The sequence below is a fragment of the Equus caballus genome, chromosome 1 (genome assembly GCF_041296265.1).
Source record: "Equus caballus isolate H_3958 breed thoroughbred chromosome 1, TB-T2T, whole genome shotgun sequence".
In the NCBI taxonomy this organism is placed as follows: Eukaryota; Metazoa; Chordata; class Mammalia; order Perissodactyla; family Equidae; genus Equus; species Equus caballus.
This window is the reverse complement of record NC_091684.1, coordinates 139,610,023-139,629,184: the sequence shown is the minus strand read 5'-3', so window position 1 is coordinate 139,629,184 and position 19,162 is coordinate 139,610,023. Positions and strand designations below refer to the sequence as shown.

Sequence of the window (19,162 nt, the reverse complement as noted above, 5' to 3'; positions counted from 1 at the left end):
GCTTTCTCTTACCCATGGCTGTGAAGGGCCATCTGCCTGGGCTGCACAGTGGCTTGGGAGGCAGAAGCTGGAATGAGGAGGAAATCTAACAACTGTAGCTACAGACCAGAGCTGCTACCTTCTATGGGTTTGGTTTGTATCACTGCTCAGTCTTTCCACCTCTGCCAATCAGGGAAGAAATTGTGTAATCAGCACCTCACCAATCACCAGGGCCCTCCGTGTATCCCTGCCCTTTTGTTATTGCTATATTGTAAAATCCACAGAGCAGGGAATATGCTTTGTTCATATTTACGTTCCACTATCTCTTCCTCCTTACAACCCCATGTCAGAACAATAAGGAAGGACTATCTAAAAGAGGGAGGGGACTAATCCTAGAGTTCTTTCTAGGTTAGCTTGGGGAGCTATAGTCTGAGAATTACCATTCAGGTTAAAATTTTTTTCATTAAAAATTATATAAAATTAGAATATATAAATAATTATTATACAAAAGTATAGTGAATCCCTATGTATCCATTCATCCCTTCTGAGAAAGATTCTCCATCTCCTTTTGCCACATACTAATTAAATGGACCTCTTCTGTCTTCCTTCTGGTTAGATGAATGCTAATAGAATGTATCATTCTTGAATCTTCTGTACTGAGTGCACAACCTGCAGCCTTTGGTTATTATTTATGGTATTGGGTAGTATTCTGAGCCTGCTAAGTCACAATCTTACACTATTCTCAGTAAATACCTTTTTTAGCCTTATAACTCTTGATTGTGTTTTGTCTTTCACTGAAATGTCAAGCTCCAGCCCATGACATCTTAGAGAATTATCTGTTAGTAAGATCTTTTCTTAATGAGTCTTAATCTCTAACTAGCAAAATGTATTACTCTTGGTTAAATATTTTGTTAAAATGGGAGTAACTTTTCAGTATCACATAAGCCTTGTGAACTGACAAGTTGAAAGGGTTTAGTTTGACTTAAATATGAAGATTACATACAAACCTTTGAAAGTATGAAGGAGAAATTTTAAACTTATACCATTGAATACATACAGTAAGCTATTTTTAACATCTGTATTTTATTACAAAATTAATCCTGTTGCTGCTTTACCACTTAGGTCACAAGGTTGTGTTTTAAAGGGTCCTAAAACAGATGGACCCAGAGTACTGTACTGGGTGATAACTTGTCCTAGTGGAAAACTATTCATTGCACTTATGCAAATGAGGTGGCCCTTAGAGTTGCCTTTATTCCATTCCACAGAAGTACCTTTGTGTCTCTGGAATTGAGCACAAGCTGTAATAGTTGTCTTTGAGTCCAAATCTTTTTGAAAGCAGAGAAATTCTCTATTAGAGTATACTAATGTCTATGAGATTTTTCAGTAATTTTTGGACATGAATATGTTGCTCCCATTCATTACTTTAAAGGAGGAGACTCTGTTATAAATTTGATAGAATGTTTTCACTTTATTTTCAAGCATCTCTTGGGATAATTCTCACTTTTCAGGCTCTAAAGTGACCACACAAAATGTAGGTTATTTCTGCCTTTAAACCTGAGGTGTAGATTAACGACACATTTTCAGTCTGCAGCACAACAGTACGCATTCTTGTTAAATTAGTTTGAGAAATTTATTTTATTTTGTACAAGGTATGATCCCTCTGCACAGTGAACAAATATATTACAAATCTGGGTTGTTTTTAAAAAAGTATTGCCATTTCATAGTCTCACTTATGCTATATTGTACAATAATTGTGTTTTCTTTATTGATTTGAATTGTATGCATATCACTTTGAGTGAAAACTTGGTTTCTGTAAAATAATTGGACAGGTCTTTCCAAGTTGCCAATAAAATGCAGAGTACACATGTTTAGGTTGACCACGAACCTATTTGTGACAGTGCTACACAGAAGCTCTAACAGTTGCTCTGTAAGATTGAAGTGTCTTTCACCAGTAACTCTTAGATACGTGAAGGCAGCTGTTACTATAGATCAGTCACACCCTCTGCCTTGCCCTTCTCCTCTGTATTGCCTGATTTGAGTTGTATTACATTTCTTTAAACATCATAGAATGCTAGAGCTGAAGGGTTGTTAGAGCTCCCTTACCCGTCTCTGCTTCTCCCTTCTTTTATACATGGGGTAAAAAGCTCAGAGAGGGCAAGCAACACTCAAATCTCTTGATGTGAATATGCTTTAGCAATTCCGCCATGCCACCTCCTGCTGAATTTTTCCCAGAAGATAGCTGGCAAAAAAGAGGTGGAATTTGAAACTTGAGTGATGCTGCTTGTTTGCAGTTTGCCACGCCACAGTTATTGTACATGCAGGGTAAGGGAAGAAGATAAAACCTAGGAGTGAGATGAAGTTTCTCCTTGCTGATCTGACTTTGCCTTGCTTCTCAATTCTTGCTTCACAAAGATACTTGAGCGCTTGCTGCCCTGAAATACTGAGGTAAGTCTCTTATCTATATTTCTTTCTACATATGTATGAGAAATATTTACTTGGGTCTACAAGGTAATTTTCTAGTATTTATATTTTAATAAGGCTTTTTTGGAAAGTAAATTTGCTATTGCTGATCACTTGCTCCCATGCACACATGCAGCATTCACATATCAAATATTTTCCCCTAACAATAAAATTTGCTTAAGCCTTGTGTGAAGTGGGGGAGGGAAGATTTATCATTTGTTTATTTTCTTGCTTTTGCTGGTTATTGCCCAAACTAATGGGTCCATGGCAGACTTCCAATTTGTATCAAGGGCTTCAGAACTCCCACACTTGTTGTAACAGCTGTTCCAGCTTTGCAGTCATTTAGTTTCTCTTCTCTATACCTTTTCGGAAGTATTTTTATTGGGTGGACTGTACCAGAGAATGGAGCGGTATAGGGTGGCCATTAGTTTCCTCTGTTTACCCACTTGGTCTTTAATTCTTGTGATGAGGTCCTCTTTAGGGCTTGGGGGTGGCTCCATTTTGACTCATCTGAGCCTGTGTTTACTTATGTTCATTAGTAGTGGAAAGTATAGACACATCTGAATACTGGGATCTAGAGTATTAGCTTATTGTAATACATTTTTGGCTGTCTAAGTAGGTGATGGCTTTAAAGTAGAAGGTAGAAGTATTTTCATAGCCTTATATGCTGTTTACTATAAAGTTTTTACATCATGTTATAGCAACTGATTACAGTCCATTCTTCATCATTTCACTTAGTTCCATCAAAAAGCATAATGTACTTAAGCAACTTAAACTTGGTATATCCACTTTTGTCTAACTTCCTCTAGACTTTTAGGTACCATATTATGGCAAGCTCAAGATTTATGAAGAAATGTTTGAAAGAAAGTACTCTTCTAAGTCAAGGAATGCCAACCAAGTAAATTTGGGGAACCAAATAGCCATTTTTAGAGATACTTAATTCTTATCAGTCTGTGACTGCTTGCTTAAAAGCATCATCTCAGAGTTCTGTTTCACATATGACTCAAGTGTTGGATGGACTAAGGAAATGTGACAAGGCCAGGGCTGACTTGCAATATTCTTGAACTTTTAATGGGCAAGATTTGGTAAAGCTGGCCTAGAAATTATTATTATTATTATTTTTTAAAGATTGGCACCTGAACTAACAAGCATTGTCAATCTTTTTTTTTTTGAATTGCTTTTTCTCCCCAAATCCCCCAGCACATAGTTGTATATTTTAGTTGTGGGTCCTTCTAGTTGTGGCATGTGGGATACTGCCTCAGCATGGCCTGATGAGTGGTGCCATGTCCACGCCCAGGATCTGAACTGGTGAAACCCTGGGCCGCCGAAGTGGAGCGCGTGAACCTAACCACTCAGCCATGGGGCCGGCCCCTGGAAATTATTGTCATAGACTGAAAGAGGCTGTTATGCTTTGGAAACTTTTTTTTCTCCTCCTACCAGCAGGGGCAGAAGAGGGAAAGTTAATTTGTATTTATTAAAGTCTTATTTTAAAAAATTGAATTTGTCAGCATTAGACTATACATTAAACTCTGTAATCTTGACTGTTGTAATTTGATGGACCAGACATATATGTATGAGTACTTTAGGACTGATATTAGCACAGTTTGAATCTATGTACTAATTATCTTAGGTAATCAAACAGATGTTGATGGTAACAGCAATCAAAAGTACATATACATTCCAGGTGCTTTAAAGTAATCCTGTCCCCTCCCCAGTCCTCTTTTCCCCCTAGGAAGGTTGGAAAACCTGTTCTGCATGCTTTCTAAAGCATCGATTCAAGTAATTAAATATATAAGTATATATATTTAGCTGATGTTGATCAATAGTTGTATCTTAAATGTTTTAAAAGATCATATAATCCGGGACATTTGGGGTTGGGGGTGGGTGCGTGATAGGCTTTGCCTTTGTGAACAGACCTTTTGAGCAATTACAATTACCCCAGTCCCGTTGGAAGCTCTTCTTTAGTTCCAGGTGAATAACAACTAACACGCAGCTGGAGTCAGTCTGTACCATTATTTCAAGTCAAGGGATTGTCTTCTTTCAGAGTCAGAGAATATTCAGCAGAGCACATTGCAAGAGAGAGGCTTATCCCTCCTAAGTCTGCTTGTCCTGGGAGGGCCCATTGGCAGGGCTCTGTCTTACTGGGAGGAGGTCATAATGACCAGGAATATGGCTGTTCTTAGGTAGGTCGTATGGATTCTGGATATAGCTGGAGTTATGACCGCGGCCTTCTTGGACCACACTGACTGTGGGTTCTAAGGAATATAGTGAAAAATGAGTTCAGAGAACAGATTAGCTTTGGTTGCCTTGTTGTGGGGAAGAGTTCTATTTAACTGGGTGGGGAGAGAAGCCAAGGATTTATAAATCTGTGGTAAACATGAGGGTTAGGACTGAGGCTTGCTAAAAAGATGGAAAACCTGAGGGAGTGTGCTGTCAGAATCCCAAGCTCTGGTCAAAATCAAGAGATTTAAAATCTCCTCGAGGTAGGGATCTTATCATTGAGCCCAGGGACAGGTTAAACTAGGAGAAGGTAGAAGAGGGTGATTTAGAAACTTGCAAATATCTGTCTGATTGTTTTCTTTTTTAAACTGGAATTTGTATCAACAGTCAGTTGAAGTGTCTGTGTGTGTACCCACTCCCCACCCCGAGTACTTCTGCTTCATACTAGTCCTGGTGTTTTTTTAAAGCAGAGTTGGCACAAGAATTTGATTTCCTGCATGAGAGAGGAGGGCAGTTGTGGAAAAGACAGTTCACCTTGGATTCCTTAAAAAGCAACCAAAGAAGGGTGTGTTTTCAAGACAGGGTGAGTGGAGAGGGCTTCAGATGCTGCACTGTTGCCCTGATTTCACTAAGTTACTTATTTGAGACACCTACCAACTTCATATATATTTTTATTAGATGTCGACAAGGATGGCACATCTGTGTACGGAGACCCCCTGTGCACAGGCGACTTCATTTCTACATAGCTGCTTTCTGGAAGTTTGCAGGTGAGGATGGGTGGGTCCTTAATTGTGGCGTAAGGGTTTTCACTGCTATTCAAGGAGCAAGTGCTAGAACTGCACACGGATTCTTTCATGTAATCTGCAAGGCAAGAGAGATTTCTTAGGACAAGCAAGGACATAAGATTTAAGTACCAGAAGCAGACTGCACTTGAATTCATGTGTCTTCAGGATCCTGGAACTGTAAAAGCCTATGATAATCTAAGATTTACTTATTAAATATGTTGAAGAGTCTTTTCCTTGGTAGGCAGAGTTCTTTTTCCAAAGAAACTTATGTTTTTGGAGAGAGAGGAACATTTTTGTTTTTAGTAGTCAGGTATAGCATTAGAAAGGGATTAATTCAAGATATTTATAATATGCTTTCACATCTGTTATTTAATTTTTACAAAATCCTGCAAGGATAGTTGGTTACATTTTATAGGATGGAGGCCCAGAGAAATGAAGTAACTTGGCTAAGGTCACACAGCTCATAAATGTCAGTGCCAAGCCTTAAATCCGTGCCTTGTGACTCCTTGGCCTGTGTGTTTTCTGTGATATCATTCTTCTTGATGACTAAGAAGCTTAGGTTCTGAAGAAGTAGGTGTGTCTGTGTGTTTTGGCACAGGTGTCGGCAGTATGGTAACCTTTAGGCAGCAAACTCTGGTGGCATCCCTGCTCTCCAGAAGCTCGTGATCAGAGGTGAGGCAGACTGAAGTGTAGTAAAGGTGTAAAAAGCACCTTGGTCTCAAGCTGGCCTTTGGAAAGTTCCTGTTTTCTAGCAAGTCTGCAGTGTGTCTCTGGAGTCACTTACCCAGCTCTCATGAATGCTAACTGAAACCTGTTTTAGCAGGACCCTTCTCTGATACTAGGAGAACGCATTCTTCCTCTCCTATTGCCTTTCAGGTGCATCATCCCCAAGACTTCAGGGTATGTTAGGGTACAAAAGGATGCAAATTAGTTTGCAAATATGAAGCGAGGTAACTAGTTCCACTGGAGGAAGAAAGTTCTCTTTGTGACTGGGAGACATGGGAGGAAAGGGGAGCCCTTCCTTCAACCTCTGTGCCATTCCCCTTTTGGAGAAGATCACTGCCTCCTGTAGATTTTCCCAAATGAGGCAGGACTTGCCTGCAAAAAGCAGCAGACTCTGTAATCTGGCAGCTCTGCCTGTCATCCATCTGTGAGGCTTTGCTAGCCAGGGGCTCTGGAAACAAGCACTGGGCTAGGTAGGCAAAAGTGATCTAAGTGGCCTCTGAGTTTCTATTAGTGGTAGCAGATGGCAGAATTCTTGGATGATCTTTCACTAGAACCACCATGAATTCTACTTTTGGCTGCTGTTTGTCTATCTATTCTTTCTCCCTCCAACTTGGGAGATTGATGGAAATGTAAAAAAGTGAAAGCGATGATGTAACTCAAGGGGTGACTAGATGTACCTTGGTCCACTGAGAGCAGAACACTCCACATGGCTGAAGTAGTTGAGATGTGTGCCACCACAAGTACTCTTTTCTCCCATAACAGGTAACTGTTGGGTGGGGTTGCTTTTCTGTTAGTGTAGGGTTTTTTTTTTTTTTTTTTTGAGGAAGATTAGCCCTGAGCTAACTGCTGCCAGTCCTCCTCTTTTGGCTGAGGAAGACTGGCCCTGAGCCCTCATCCATGCCAATCTTCCTCTACTTTATATGCGGGACGCCTTCCGCAGCATGGCCTGCCAAGTGGTGCCATATCTGCACCCAGGATCTAGACCGGCGAACCCCGGGCCGCCGAAGTGGAACATGCGCACTTAACCAGTGTGCCACTGGGTTGGCCCCAGTGTAGGGTTTATGATGTTTGTTTTAGCAGGTAACATTTCCTCAAACTTGTACAAAAGTACATCGATCCATTAGCTCCTTCAAGTGTTCACAACACCCTGTGGTGTAGGTAGAGCAAAAATTATTGTCCCCCCCCACCCCTGCCGCCCTTTTTCACTTAGGAGGAAATTGAGGCTTAGAGTGGGGAAGTGGCTTTCTCAGAGTTACACTGCTCATCAGTAGCAGAGCAAGCTTTAGAACCAGGCTCAGGGCATTTTCTATCACAACGTAGCCCACAAGTAGAGGGGGATGTTGGTCTTGGTCCCATCTTAGATTGTGGCCTCTTTCTAGCATAGAAGCCTAGAGAGAAGGAGAGAACATTCATTGCTAGACAGTGAACAGTCCCAGCCAGCCCCAGCAAGGATTAAAGGGATGCTGGGTTGGCCCAGCTGCTGGTGAGGCTCACATGGGAAAAGGTGGCTGTGGGTCCTGGACCATGACCTGCCCCAAGCCGCATACATGCCTCTACCGAGTACTTTGTTTCTCATTACAAGGGAGCGGAGGTAGGTCCAGGAACCCTAGCATGGCCCATTGGTCCCACTTTGGGTTCTCGGAACTCGCCAGTATGACTCAGAGCTGCTTGTTTGGAAGCTGACGACTAGTATTGCTTAAAGAAGGGCTGTCTCCTGAGTGGAAAGTCCTCACACCTCTCTCCTCCTCCCCACCCAGACACATCCTTTTACTTTGATTGGCAGCTGCCTCAGCTGCATGTTTTCTAAAACTTGAGGAATAGCAATAGCTCACTTTGTGTGGCACTTTCAGCCAGTCTTCACTCAGGTTAGGTCATCTGAAACTTGTAACATCTGTGAAGGGGGCTGGGCAGGAAGGACTATTATTACTACTTTAGAAATGAGGAAGCTGAAGTTCAAAGTTTGCCTAATGTTATAAGCAGTTAGGACTCAACGCCCGTCTTCTCTGATTCCCAGTCAAGGTGTTTTCCCCTTACATCTTGTTACCTGTGCTCCTGTTCTGTGTGTCTAAATACACATTATGTCTGCAACAGCTTCACCTTACCCTTAACAAGGAAAACCCTTCATCTATGAGGCCAAACCCTGCTGAGAGAAAGGCCAAGCTCTAAGCTTTCTGTGGATGTCCCATGACTGATTCAGTTATGGCAGTGGGAGAGCCTTGAAGCTCCAGCTCCATGCCTAAAATGAGCCTCAGTCAGCCAAGAGTGCCCCCCTTCTGATTTCCACCAGAAAAGTCAGGGCTGCTTTCAAGGTTTGGGGAATAAATTGGCTGCTCTGCAGCAGGGGATGCACCTAAATGGACAAAAGAGAAGTTGGGGGAGGGGGAGGGGATTAGTCTCCGGGAGAAGCTCTATCTTCCGTAAAAGGGCCAGAGGTAAAGATAAAGGATGGAGAAGTGTGTGTGTGTGTGTGTGTGTGTGTGTGTGTGTAGATGGTGAGGGGAGACTGTTGAATTATAGAATAATCTGGATTCTATTTCTGGGAACTGGAGGTTGGGGAAGGGCAAGGCGTGCTGGAAAACCCTACTTAAGGAAGCTCCTCTTTTCTCCAGTTGAGTCATCTACCTGCCCGGCCTGAGGGAGGGCGGGGTAAGGGGAAGAATAACTAGCTTCTCTAAGACACTTCCTCATCCTTTTGCAGCCCCACCCCCACACCAGTCCTTACACTTCAGGGCATTTTGCAAAGAAAGGGGAAGCTTCGATGCAGGCTACCGAAGCTCTAGGTGTCACTCCTCCAAGGCCTATAATTAGTATCAGTACTAAAGGCTTAGCCCTATAATGCCCTGGCATTTGCTCTCATCTAGTTCCTACCTCCCCAAAATCACAAACAGTCATTTACTATTAGAGGCAGAAGGGGCCTCTGAAATGAGCTAAACATCTTCATTTGATAAAGGAAGCAGCAAATCCAGAGAGGGGAAATGACTCTCCAAGGCCACCTTGTGAGTGAGATCTGAACTTACCCAGGCTTTTAGATTCATATTAACATCTAGTTAAGGCCAGTATTTCACTGTTGGGGAAAACCTAGGCACTAAACATCCATCTCTTGCATCTTAGCCTACACTGCCTTTTCTCTTTCTGGCCCTAGTTAGCATCCTTCTGATTGAGAGACACGGATATAGGGAGAAGAGTGGAGATCTCAGGGTCAGAAGGAGAACCACACCAGCTGAAAAAAGTTTTCAGGATGTCAGTGGGGTCCTAACTGCCTTGGAACCCAAGCTGACTGCAAGGAGAGATGTGGCAGTTAGATTACCAAGGAACATACAGGTGGGGAAAATGGCAGCAACAGTGGGATCCAGGATTTTAGGATCATAAAGATGATGGAAAGCAGTGGGGAGGATTTCTTTAGAGGACTTTGAAAAGCTTGACAGACAAGGAATTGAACATGAGGCAGTTTTTTTGCAGAATCCTTGTGCTGAGGGGGAGAAGGGGAAGGGGAGATGAAAAGTGTTTAGAGAAAAGTTAATGAGATTAGCACAGCAGTGTGACTGGTCTCATGCAACCTCCAGGATGACAGTGAATGGAGGTCTTCAGTAAGTAACGGGAAAGGGAGCATTGGCCGAATTGATGACTTTTAGAATGTCTGAGCTGGAAGGGGCCTTGGAGATGGTGCTACTACAACCCCATCCTTCTAGTAGGGGAAGAAACTAAGATGCAGCAAACAACACTATGACCTAGTTGGTGTCACATAGCAAGAACTGGGACCCAAATCCTTTAACCCCCAGGCCAGGGCTCTTTCCCATTGAGTTCGAAGAACACTTCGATTCTTTACTCTTAGCAGTTCTGATTTGGTTTGGCCCAGTAGTTTTAGGAAATAATTTCATTCCTGGTACAAACTCGTTTATTGAATGTTTATTTGGGAGTTCAGTCAGTTAGTGGGGTTTATTCCATGTCTTTGATAAGTATTTCTGTAGAGTTCTGAACTGTGACGTTCTGTTTTCCTCATTTTGAATTCTCTTGTTCTGATGTGCTGGTTCCCAACACCTGCGGTATGTTTGCCTATACGGTCTTCTTTTCTCTCTAGAGGATGATTACATCCAGAGTGGTGAAACTAAATCTGGCTGCTAGCCTGCTAAGGCCTTCCCCGCACTCAGAGGCTCAGATATATGATCCCACAAAACAGGAATGAATGACGCTGAGGCAGAGACATTGTTCTCCTTAGGTTTGTTTTACATTTATGGTTGCAAGTCTGAAAGTAGCTCCCCTAATCACAGTGGGCAGCTGTAGGACAACAAAGTGCATAGGAAAGTTGTATGCTCACTTACTGAGCTGTCTGGGCCTGTCTGAGCTTATTCACACTTGAGTCATGCACATTCTCACCTGGAAAGGCCCTTAGAAATCTTTCTGCCCGATCCCCATGCCTCTTTGAGAAAGAAACTGAGGTCCCAAATCACAGTGACAAAACAGTAGAGCTGTCTTTTCTGTTTTTAGCCTCACCTACTGTAATGATGCTTGCCTTTATTTGGATGGTTTAAGTCAAAACTCAGAAAATTGCCAGAATGATACTCCCAAGGGAATAGTGTCCTTTGGCTGGCCAGGAGCCTCGGGGTGACCTCCTGTCCTCAGATCGTCTTCTTGGGCACTGTACATCCTCACACACACTAGCGGAGACTTGCCCTTCCTGCTCTCTTGCTCAGAACACAATACTCACCACCACAACCCACCTCTAGCTCACTTTACTTCTGTTTGCTGCCCCACTAAAGGTATTATCTAAGGTTAAGTCTGAAGGACCAGAACAGTAATCTGAGAAATCTGGGTTAGTCTAGACCAGTGGTTTCTAAGTGTTAGTTGGTGATAAGCTGCATAAGGATACCCTGAGGTACTCAGCACAAATGCATCAGGGTACTCATCACAAATGTAGATTCCAGGGCCCAACTCTAGATCTACAGCAGAGGCGTGAGTAGATGGGGTGTGAACATCTGTATTTTTAGCAAGGTTTCCAGGTGATTCTGGTGCACTGCTAGATTTAGGATATCCTTTGGGACCTTTGCTGTCGTATCTTTTTCAGTTTGGCTGAGACTTAAATAGACCTCAGAGACAAAAGGACAGCCCTGTTACATTAGTACAACCCTTTACAATATGCAAAAACACTTCCCATCTGTGATTTTATTGGATACTCATGATAACCTTGTTAGATAACAGGACAGGTGGTAGACAATAGGACAACCTTGCCGATCAAGAAGGTGGGCCTTGGAGAGGTCACAGTTAATAAGTGATATAGTTCCAAAGCTGCCTGTTTGACTGTCATTTAAACCTAGGGCCTAAGCCCAGGGGCGAGACCTGGCCTTTCATCTTTGGCTTCACCTGTAGTCCTCCTAGAAGGAGGAGGACTTGCACTTCCCGTATGTTAGGGATTAGTCCTGGCTTCCCTGCTCTCGGGGGCAGAGATCTGTTGAGGGAGGAGTGCTGTACACTGTTAACACTGGTGTCATTTTCAGTCCTTGTGCCCCAGAAAGCCAGCACGTGCAGGGTGACATTCGTCGCCAGCGCAACAACAATAGGCCTCTGGGGCAGGTAGATTGACTTTATTTCGGATTTTATAATCAATTTAACTCATACTAATTGGTTGGATAATGACGTTCTACATTTCTGAAGACATTTAGTTGGCATCTATAAAAAACCCACAAGTGTTTGCTGAGCAGGTGCAACTGAAATTGAAAGATGAATTCATTATTATTATGATTGCTCCTCCTGGGCAGCAGCCCCAGGTCCTGTGGTCTGTTAGCTTTTTGGGGGGTGGGGGAAGAGATGCGCAGTTCCTCTCTGGTAGAATTCCTGGCCATTTCAGATCTGCACTCTTTATCTTGCTAAGCCCTTTCTAATGGGACGGCAGGATTGGATACTCTACCTTTGAAGCCTTTGTCCATAATGTATGTGTTTTGACGTCTATCCATTCCACAAGCACCTGCATAAAAATAGTATAAGGAAAGACAGATATGCGGGTGAGTAAGGTTACTTAGACTGCATGTGTTGTTGCTTTGGGGTTTTTTTTGCTTGGTTTTTTTTTCTTTCTCCCCTACCCTGATAATAGTCTTTTAGTGCTAGAAAATTATTCTGGGTTTAATCTACTCTAAATCATTTTGACCACACAGGAATTCTTAAAAGGCTCATAAGCATTAACAGTGAGCTACAGCACCCCCTGGCATATTCAGCACTCCTCCTCTTTAACCTTCACTCTGAGGGGAATGTTTGAGGGGAATGCCTTCCAGGAGGTGATCAAAGTCGGTTCTTATGCCATCCGCAGTCACTGTAGGTGAAGTTCCAGTCTCCAAAAGTATAGGATAAGGAATGAATCCGAAGCACTTCTTAGCCTGGGGGAAGGATGGGTAACATTCCAAATCCTAGTTCTGTTGGATTTTGGAATGGGCTTGAAGACCGTTTCTCACCTCTCAGCTCTGGGTCTGCCTCTTTGCTCCTGGATCTGAAGCTTGACTGAGGGGACCCAGAGAGGGAAGTGGACAGGTGGCTGAGGTTCTTGATTAGTCACCTTGACAAGATGTACAGTCATTCCCATCTACAGTCAGCTCTCTCCGTTACCCATTCTTTTGGGTGGACCATTTGCACATAATTGAGAGTTGTCTTTGAAAAGTATTACCAGTGTTTTTCAATCCCAAGAATTGTTCTCCCTTTTGGCTGTCATAGTTTATGCTAGGCTGCCACAGTGCACAGTCCTGAGCCCCAGCCATAGGCAGGACATAAAGCTTCAGGGAACAAGCTCAGGCTCTTTGCTGCTGGGGATCCCAGAAAAGAAATTGTCTGACATTTTTAGGTTGAGACAGTAATGACTCTGGCTCAGAGTCAAAGTCATTCTTTCTTTTCCCCAGCTTTTAACTGAGGACACAACACTGGGCAAGGCATGCAGGAGTGTGTACTAAAATACAGTTTTGCTCCACTTGACTCTCCCCAGTTTCTGACACTGAAGAGCAGCCCATTGCTATTTAGATGCCTCCCGTACCTTCTCCACATAGAGTTCCCAAGTTGAATCTGCAGGAGTCTACTCCTGTCCGCCTGCCTTCCCCACAGTACTGAGTGACAGGGCAGAATCAGGTCCAAGTTTTTCTCAAGTTCACTATTCTCCTATCGGTATCTGTGCCCTTCAGAAACATGACTTCAACAATCTGTATCTCTGGCATCAGTTCAGCACTTTATACCAGACAACGGCTTCCTTTGCCCTTCCTGAGGGAGGGAGCCTGGGCTGTTAACTTTTTCCCATTTTATATAACAGAAAACAAGGCCCAAAGAGAGGGTGTGACTTGCCTGAGATCACGCAAGTGAGAAGTTGAGTTGCAACTAGAGCCCAGATCTCCCCAAGTATTCTCTCCCATTGGCCACCAGCCTGCCTGAGTGTGAGCAAAAAAGGACAGCATGTGGTGGCCCTGGCTACACTGGTTGAAGAGTGAGATCTCAAAGTAGGGATAAATCTGGACTGAGCCCAGAGATGCTCCCATGTGGAACGAGATACAGGGTGGTGGTAGTGTATGTGTGTGTGGTTGTATTTGGTGAGGTTATTGAATGTCCTAGACACTGCCCAGGGGACCCATAGCCAAGAGCATAGCCTCTTGGGTACAGGCTTAGGGTCTTTGCAGCCCATGCCTGCTCAGCCAGCAGATGAATTCAGAACCTTTGTTTTTCTTAGTGCTGCTGGACCCAGGGACCTACATTTCCCTTGAACTTGAGAAACTCAGGCCCAGGTTGTCCAGTGTGCTAAGGCCCTGCCTTAGAGGGGCCACTTTGTAGGGAGGCCACATTCTCTGTTCATTCATTGCTCTCACTCCTGTGGGCACTCCTCACTCCTACTTCTGTAACTCCTACTCATATCCTCCCATGGCAGGGCTGACTTTGCAAGTCTCCTTTTTGCATCTTTCCCAAGCCACCAGGTTTGAGTCTAATACATGAGCACAGAGGATGTTGGTGACACATCTTGCCCCAACCTCTCCAGAGCCCTGCTCAACAACCCTACCCTATGATCTGAGAGCGCTTGCCTGCCACTGGTGGGTCTGGGGGACACTGGGCTTTTTGGCCAAAGAGCCAACTCTCTGTCATCCACACCCACAGGGCCCAGAGAACCCCAAAGCTGTCACCATCCCCAAGTCATTTCTCAATCGTTTGGGGTTGTATTCTGTGGCCCGCACAGAGTGCAGTTATCTTGTTCCCCTTCACCTAATACCAGTCATAGTTTGTTCACATCCACTGACTATGATGGGAGCAGAAGGGGTGATGGGGGATGCAGACCGGTTTCTTTCTTTAGATAAGGGATTGGGCTTGTAGACTACTCATGTCAGGAGGGAGGGGACTCAATGGGGACAGTTCTGAGGCCAGTGAGGGTGGTCAAGGGGCAGGAATCGGGTGTAGGGCAGGTGCTGGGTCTGGATTGGTATGAGAGCCTCAGGGACCTGGGGGATTGAGGGTAGGGCTGGGGGTCTAACCTGGTGAGTGTGGCTCAGCGGGGCGGCTGAGGTGTCTAAGTTCAATGTAGAAGTCCTCGGGCGGGTATCTGGCCTCCAGGGCACTGATCTGGAAATGGGAGTCTAGTGAGAGGAATGACAGGGAGGAGCCATTATTCCCAGGGCCCTGGTACGGCAGGGGAGGAGGACATGAGGGTCAGGGTGGGACAGGCTGAAGGAATTAGGGCCTCTCTATAGTGTCCAAAGGGGTTTGGGGCCAGCAGGGCCAGGGGGATTTGCTAGAGCTGAGGCCACCTGCCCTGCTTCCCCTCATTCCCCACCCCCACCCCCACTCCTATAGGAACTGGTGCCCACAAGGCATTGGGGCAGAGAGAAGGAACCCTTGAAAGGGGCACCTTGGTAGGGCCTGGGTCAGGCAGGGATCCCATTCCCAGATGGTGAGTACATCTTTTGCCTCTTTCTGCAATCCCCACGTCGGCCCCTAGCTGTCTCCCTTGTGGTCCCTGAGTCATAGCCATCCTCTCCCTATCGTCTCTATAGGAATAAAGGGGGTCCTGGGCCTCATTTGCTTATGAGAGCTGAAATGGGACTTGGGCTTCCTCCCCAGACCCCTTCTCCCTGTGGGAAACCATGCTCAGGATTCATCTACTAACCCTCTTGTTTGGAGCTGGGACAGGGCCCCTCTCAACGTGGAAGGAGAACAGGGTGGGACATGATGGCAGGGGACCAGACTCAAACCACTACTGACCTAACACGTTCACATAGCTGTAGGGGGTCCAGCCTGCTGTGTCTCTGTCAAGGGACTTGTTACTGAGCTGTTTGGAGAGTTAGGAGAGCCAGTTAATACCACCTAATACCGAGGTGCCCCTGCCCAGCCTTCACTGCCTTGTTCTCCCACCCCTGTGACGATCCTGACTCACTTAGGTCCTAGGTTGTTGAGGGAAAGGGACAGCTAGGTGTTCAGGACAGGCCACCATGGGGTGGCTGAGGCCAGTGGGAGCAAAACATACCCCTGTCTAAGCTGTCTGACTGAAGTTGTAGGGTTCCCAGGCCCCTGGGGCAGAGCCTCCTGAGAGCCAAGAAGTGGCCTGAGCCAAGCTGGCCCTGACAGGGAAAACAGGTCAGCTGGTGGGGCTAAGCTCCAGGAGAGGGGGTTCTGGTTGTGTCTCAGCTGCACAGCCATCTCCAGTAGGGAGGGAGGTGCTGAGGCTGTCTGCAACATCACTGTCACCTCTGCCACCTGGCCTGAGCTGAGTGTGAATCTTACTTTTGTGTGACCAAGGGGAAGCTTCAGGATAGGGTGTCCCTATCTATCCTCCTGCATTCTCACAGCCTTCATAAGAGGCAAGGATGGTTGTCCTCATTTCACAGCTAGGGACCTGAGTCCTGCCTGTGGGCCTTCAGTGGCAAAGCTGGGTCTAGAACTCAGGTCTCAGCATTCAGACCCATGTCCTTTCCATGTCATCACAGCTGCTTGCCTCTGCTACACATGCCCTATCTCCCAGGCTGAGGGGTCCTTGGGTTAAGTGAGCCAGAGGGTGACCAAGTGGGCAGCTCTGCAGTAACTCTGACCCTTAACGAAAGAGGGTGAGACCAAGAATGACATGGCCACAGGGGGCCTTTGCCTCTCCTCCTTGTCATCCTTTGCCTCTAACCTGCTGCAGCCTTGATAATGTGGTTCTAGTTAATCAAGGGCCTACTGGGAAGATCCTTTCCCTCAGCCTCCAGCTCCTCAGACAAGCCTAAAGCTGAAGATGGGAATGAGGGTCTGAACTGAGGAGATATACAGAAAGAGTGGCTAAAGCTACAGGGGTGCTGTCTACGGGGCTGATGGGCACAGACTTTGCATATGGGCCTCAAGGCATCCTGTATGCAGCACTCCCGTTTCATAGGAAATCTGAGGCTGAAAGCCCCTGAAGAGAACAATCAGGGGGGCTATGTTTCATATATATGAAACAACAGTGGTTGCCCTTGGGGCTGTATAGTGTTATTATTGTTAGGGGGTTCGGGCTACGCTGCCACCAGGTCTGTGGCAGCAGGCATGGTCTGTGGGCTGGTGGACATTGTCCGTGGGGCAGATGGAGAAAGGATTACCAGAGCTCTAGGGCAGAGGCCTGGAGGATGAAAACTGCTCCTATCCATGTTCCTCACTCAGGATGGATATTACATCCCTAATGGTCCTGCTATATTGTGTGTGTGTGTGCATGCATGCATGCACGCGCACATACTTAGGTAGGTGTCAGGAGGTGTGCAGCATGAACTTGTCAGACCTTGTGGTCCTTGAGGCTGTTCTTCATTTCTGAACCTCTCACTCTGCCCAGTATGGGTCCTGGCACTCTACACATGTGTTCTGAGACAACCTTGCCCAAGGGCCTGTAAGAGGACATCTTGCCATTAGCCAGGGTTATGCTGTGAAGGAAGGCTCACAGGACTCACTATCAACAAGAACCCTGGCTATGGATGATGTGTGGGTTCCATGTCCCTTGTGTTGGTTCTGGGGTTTTTTTGTTTTTGTTTTTGTTTTTGAGGAAGATTAGCCCTGAGCTAACTACTGCCAATCCTCCTCTTTTTGCTTAGGAAGACTGGCCCTGAGCTAACATCTGTGCCCATCTTCCTCTACTTTATATGTGGGACGCCTACCACAGCATGGCTTTTTGCCAAGCGGTGCCATGTCTGCACCCAGGATCCGAACCGGTGAACCCCGGGCCGGCCCCGTTGGTTCTGATTGTAACAGATACTTGTGAGTATGTATTGATGACGTGGTATGTCCAGATACAAAGATATCAGGTGGTTACCTAAGTTAATAGTGGTTACTCTATAATACGCTGGTTGTACTCATGGTGTTGGCAATGTACTGCAGTGCTTGGTGGTAGGTGGTGTAGTGTTTTGATTACATGTTAATAACATGGCAAAAGTGGCTACATGGTGTGCATGATTATGTGTGACAAGGATACACGGGATTATGACTTGGTACCAGTTGGTTACACACAGGGTGTGGGGGTATATGTTATATTAAGTGATGCTGAGGTTGGTTACCAGCATTTGTTGGCTCAATGTAATCTGCTGGCTCCCAGTTACCTGGTTTACCAAGTGTTTACACGTCCCATGGATCACAGGGCTGCATTTAATGCATTGGTAGTTGGTTCCACACGCACCCTCCAGGTGGGGGGGTGCAGTTCCTTCTTGGGCAGAGGTGAGGGCTGAATGGGAGGACAGTGGATGGGGGCTGGGGAGTCAGGGGCCCGGTACCTTGGTGGGGCTGTTCCTGTCCAGAGTGCTGGCCTGGCTGGTGGCAGGCCCCCCGCACGCCAGTGCGTGGTAGCTGGAATTGGAAAAGCACTGGGCATGGCTGCTACTTTGAGATAAATCTGGGAAGAGAACAAGGTGCCACATACCATCAAACTCCTGCTCCTGGCATGAGACTCCCCAATACTAACGTTTGGGCTGGGCAGTCTTGAGAGTGCTCTGCAGAGGGACAGCCAAGTCCCCCATCCCCCAAGCTTCCTGGCATCCACAGCCCCCACAGAAATCTGCAGAGCCTGCTTTGCCCTTCCATCTCAGTGGCCCTCCCTCAGGATACAGGTTGCCAGTGTGGAGGGTGGCACCAGCAGCTGGAGCATGGATGAGGAGTGTTGGCTTTGACAGCCTCAGATGTCCCTGTGCTGACTCTCCTTTGCCTCCCCTCAGGGGCAGATCCCAGTAGTGAGGCTATAAAGCGAACCCCACACCTCTTGGCCCCAGTCCTGCCCTCCTGTGGATTCTAGGATTTGTTCTCCACAAAGTTGGGGGAATTCCAGTGGAATGACATGGAAAAACATGGCCCAGCTTGCTCATTATAGTCATAGAAGAAAATCCCCAAATCTTCTCTGTGGACTTGAGATTTCATCAGCAGATATCTTTGGCTGAAACCCAGCAGGGCATGCGGGCCAGGAACTCTGAAGGCGGGGTCTGCCCCTGGGCCACCTCTGTCTATCTTGTAGCACTCAGCATGGAGCTGGGCACACAGTAGGCAACACTTAGTTGGGAGTGGGCTGACATGATCTTGGTTTTTAAGCACAAGGAGCAGGAGGCTGCAGGTCAGCCATGAGCTATGGAGCCAGCTGGAGAGAGCTGTCATCCTGGTGCTCAGACAGACCCAGCCTCTTGTGGCCCAGGGCTATGGGCAGTTTCAGAGCATTTTGGCCTCTTGTGTTTAAATATGAAGCAAAAAGCCTTTCTTATTCCTAAGGCAGCAGTCCAGGGTTCAAGGGAGAGGAAAGATCCAGCCCAACAGCCCTACCCCACTGCAGTCAGACTTACAGATAGAATGCTCACAGGAGTTGTTAGCACATTTCTGACAGACTGGGTTCCAGCAGGCTGGGCCAGAGGGACATTGCCCAAACTTTCAGACTCCCCCAAGTCAAGTACCATCCCCTTCCACTGTACCTATAGGGCCCTTCTAATCTGGGAAGTGGGAGGGAGGGTTGCTCTGAGGCCTTCATGAAGGAAGCAATAATGGAACGGGGCCTGGACACTGGGCTTCAAGGCCAGTTT

The 19,162-nt window shown here is 46.0% G+C and overlaps 1 protein-coding gene and 1 long non-coding RNA gene across 15 annotated transcripts in view; one reads left to right on the top strand and one right to left on the bottom strand.

Moving 5' to 3' along the window:
* Window positions 1-1,593: 1,593 nt before the first annotated feature.
* Window positions 1,594-19,162, bottom strand: part of MEGF11 (multiple EGF like domains 11) — a 336,757-nt gene continuing 319,188 nt past the window's right edge. For 4 of the 14 annotated variants that reach the window (XM_023655032.2, XM_070270273.1, XM_070270268.1 and 1 more), the window contains 6 exons: window positions 17,879-17,997; window positions 15,378-15,444; window positions 14,651-14,752; window positions 12,073-12,129; window positions 5,314-5,520; window positions 1,594-4,694 (listed from right to left, as the gene is read on the bottom strand). In XM_023655032.2, coding sequence (XP_023510800.2) covers window positions 4,534-4,694; window positions 5,314-5,520; window positions 12,073-12,129; window positions 14,651-14,752; window positions 15,378-15,444; window positions 17,879-17,997 — 713 coding nt within the window. In that variant the 3' untranslated portion in view covers window positions 1,594-4,533. Of the gene's footprint in view, window positions 5,521-12,072; window positions 12,130-14,650; window positions 14,753-15,377; window positions 15,445-17,878; window positions 17,998-19,162 lie in introns of all 14 variants that reach the window. The other 10 variants (XM_023655041.2, XM_070270321.1, XM_070270301.1 and 7 more) reach the window with 6 other exon arrangements.
* LOC111776163 (uncharacterized) overlaps window positions 17,207-19,162 on the top strand; it is a 48,333-nt gene continuing 46,377 nt past the window's right edge. The window contains exon 1 of the long non-coding RNA XR_002812111.2: window positions 17,207-17,369. This is a non-coding gene — a long non-coding RNA (uncharacterized lncRNA). The remainder of the gene's footprint in view (window positions 17,370-19,162) is intronic.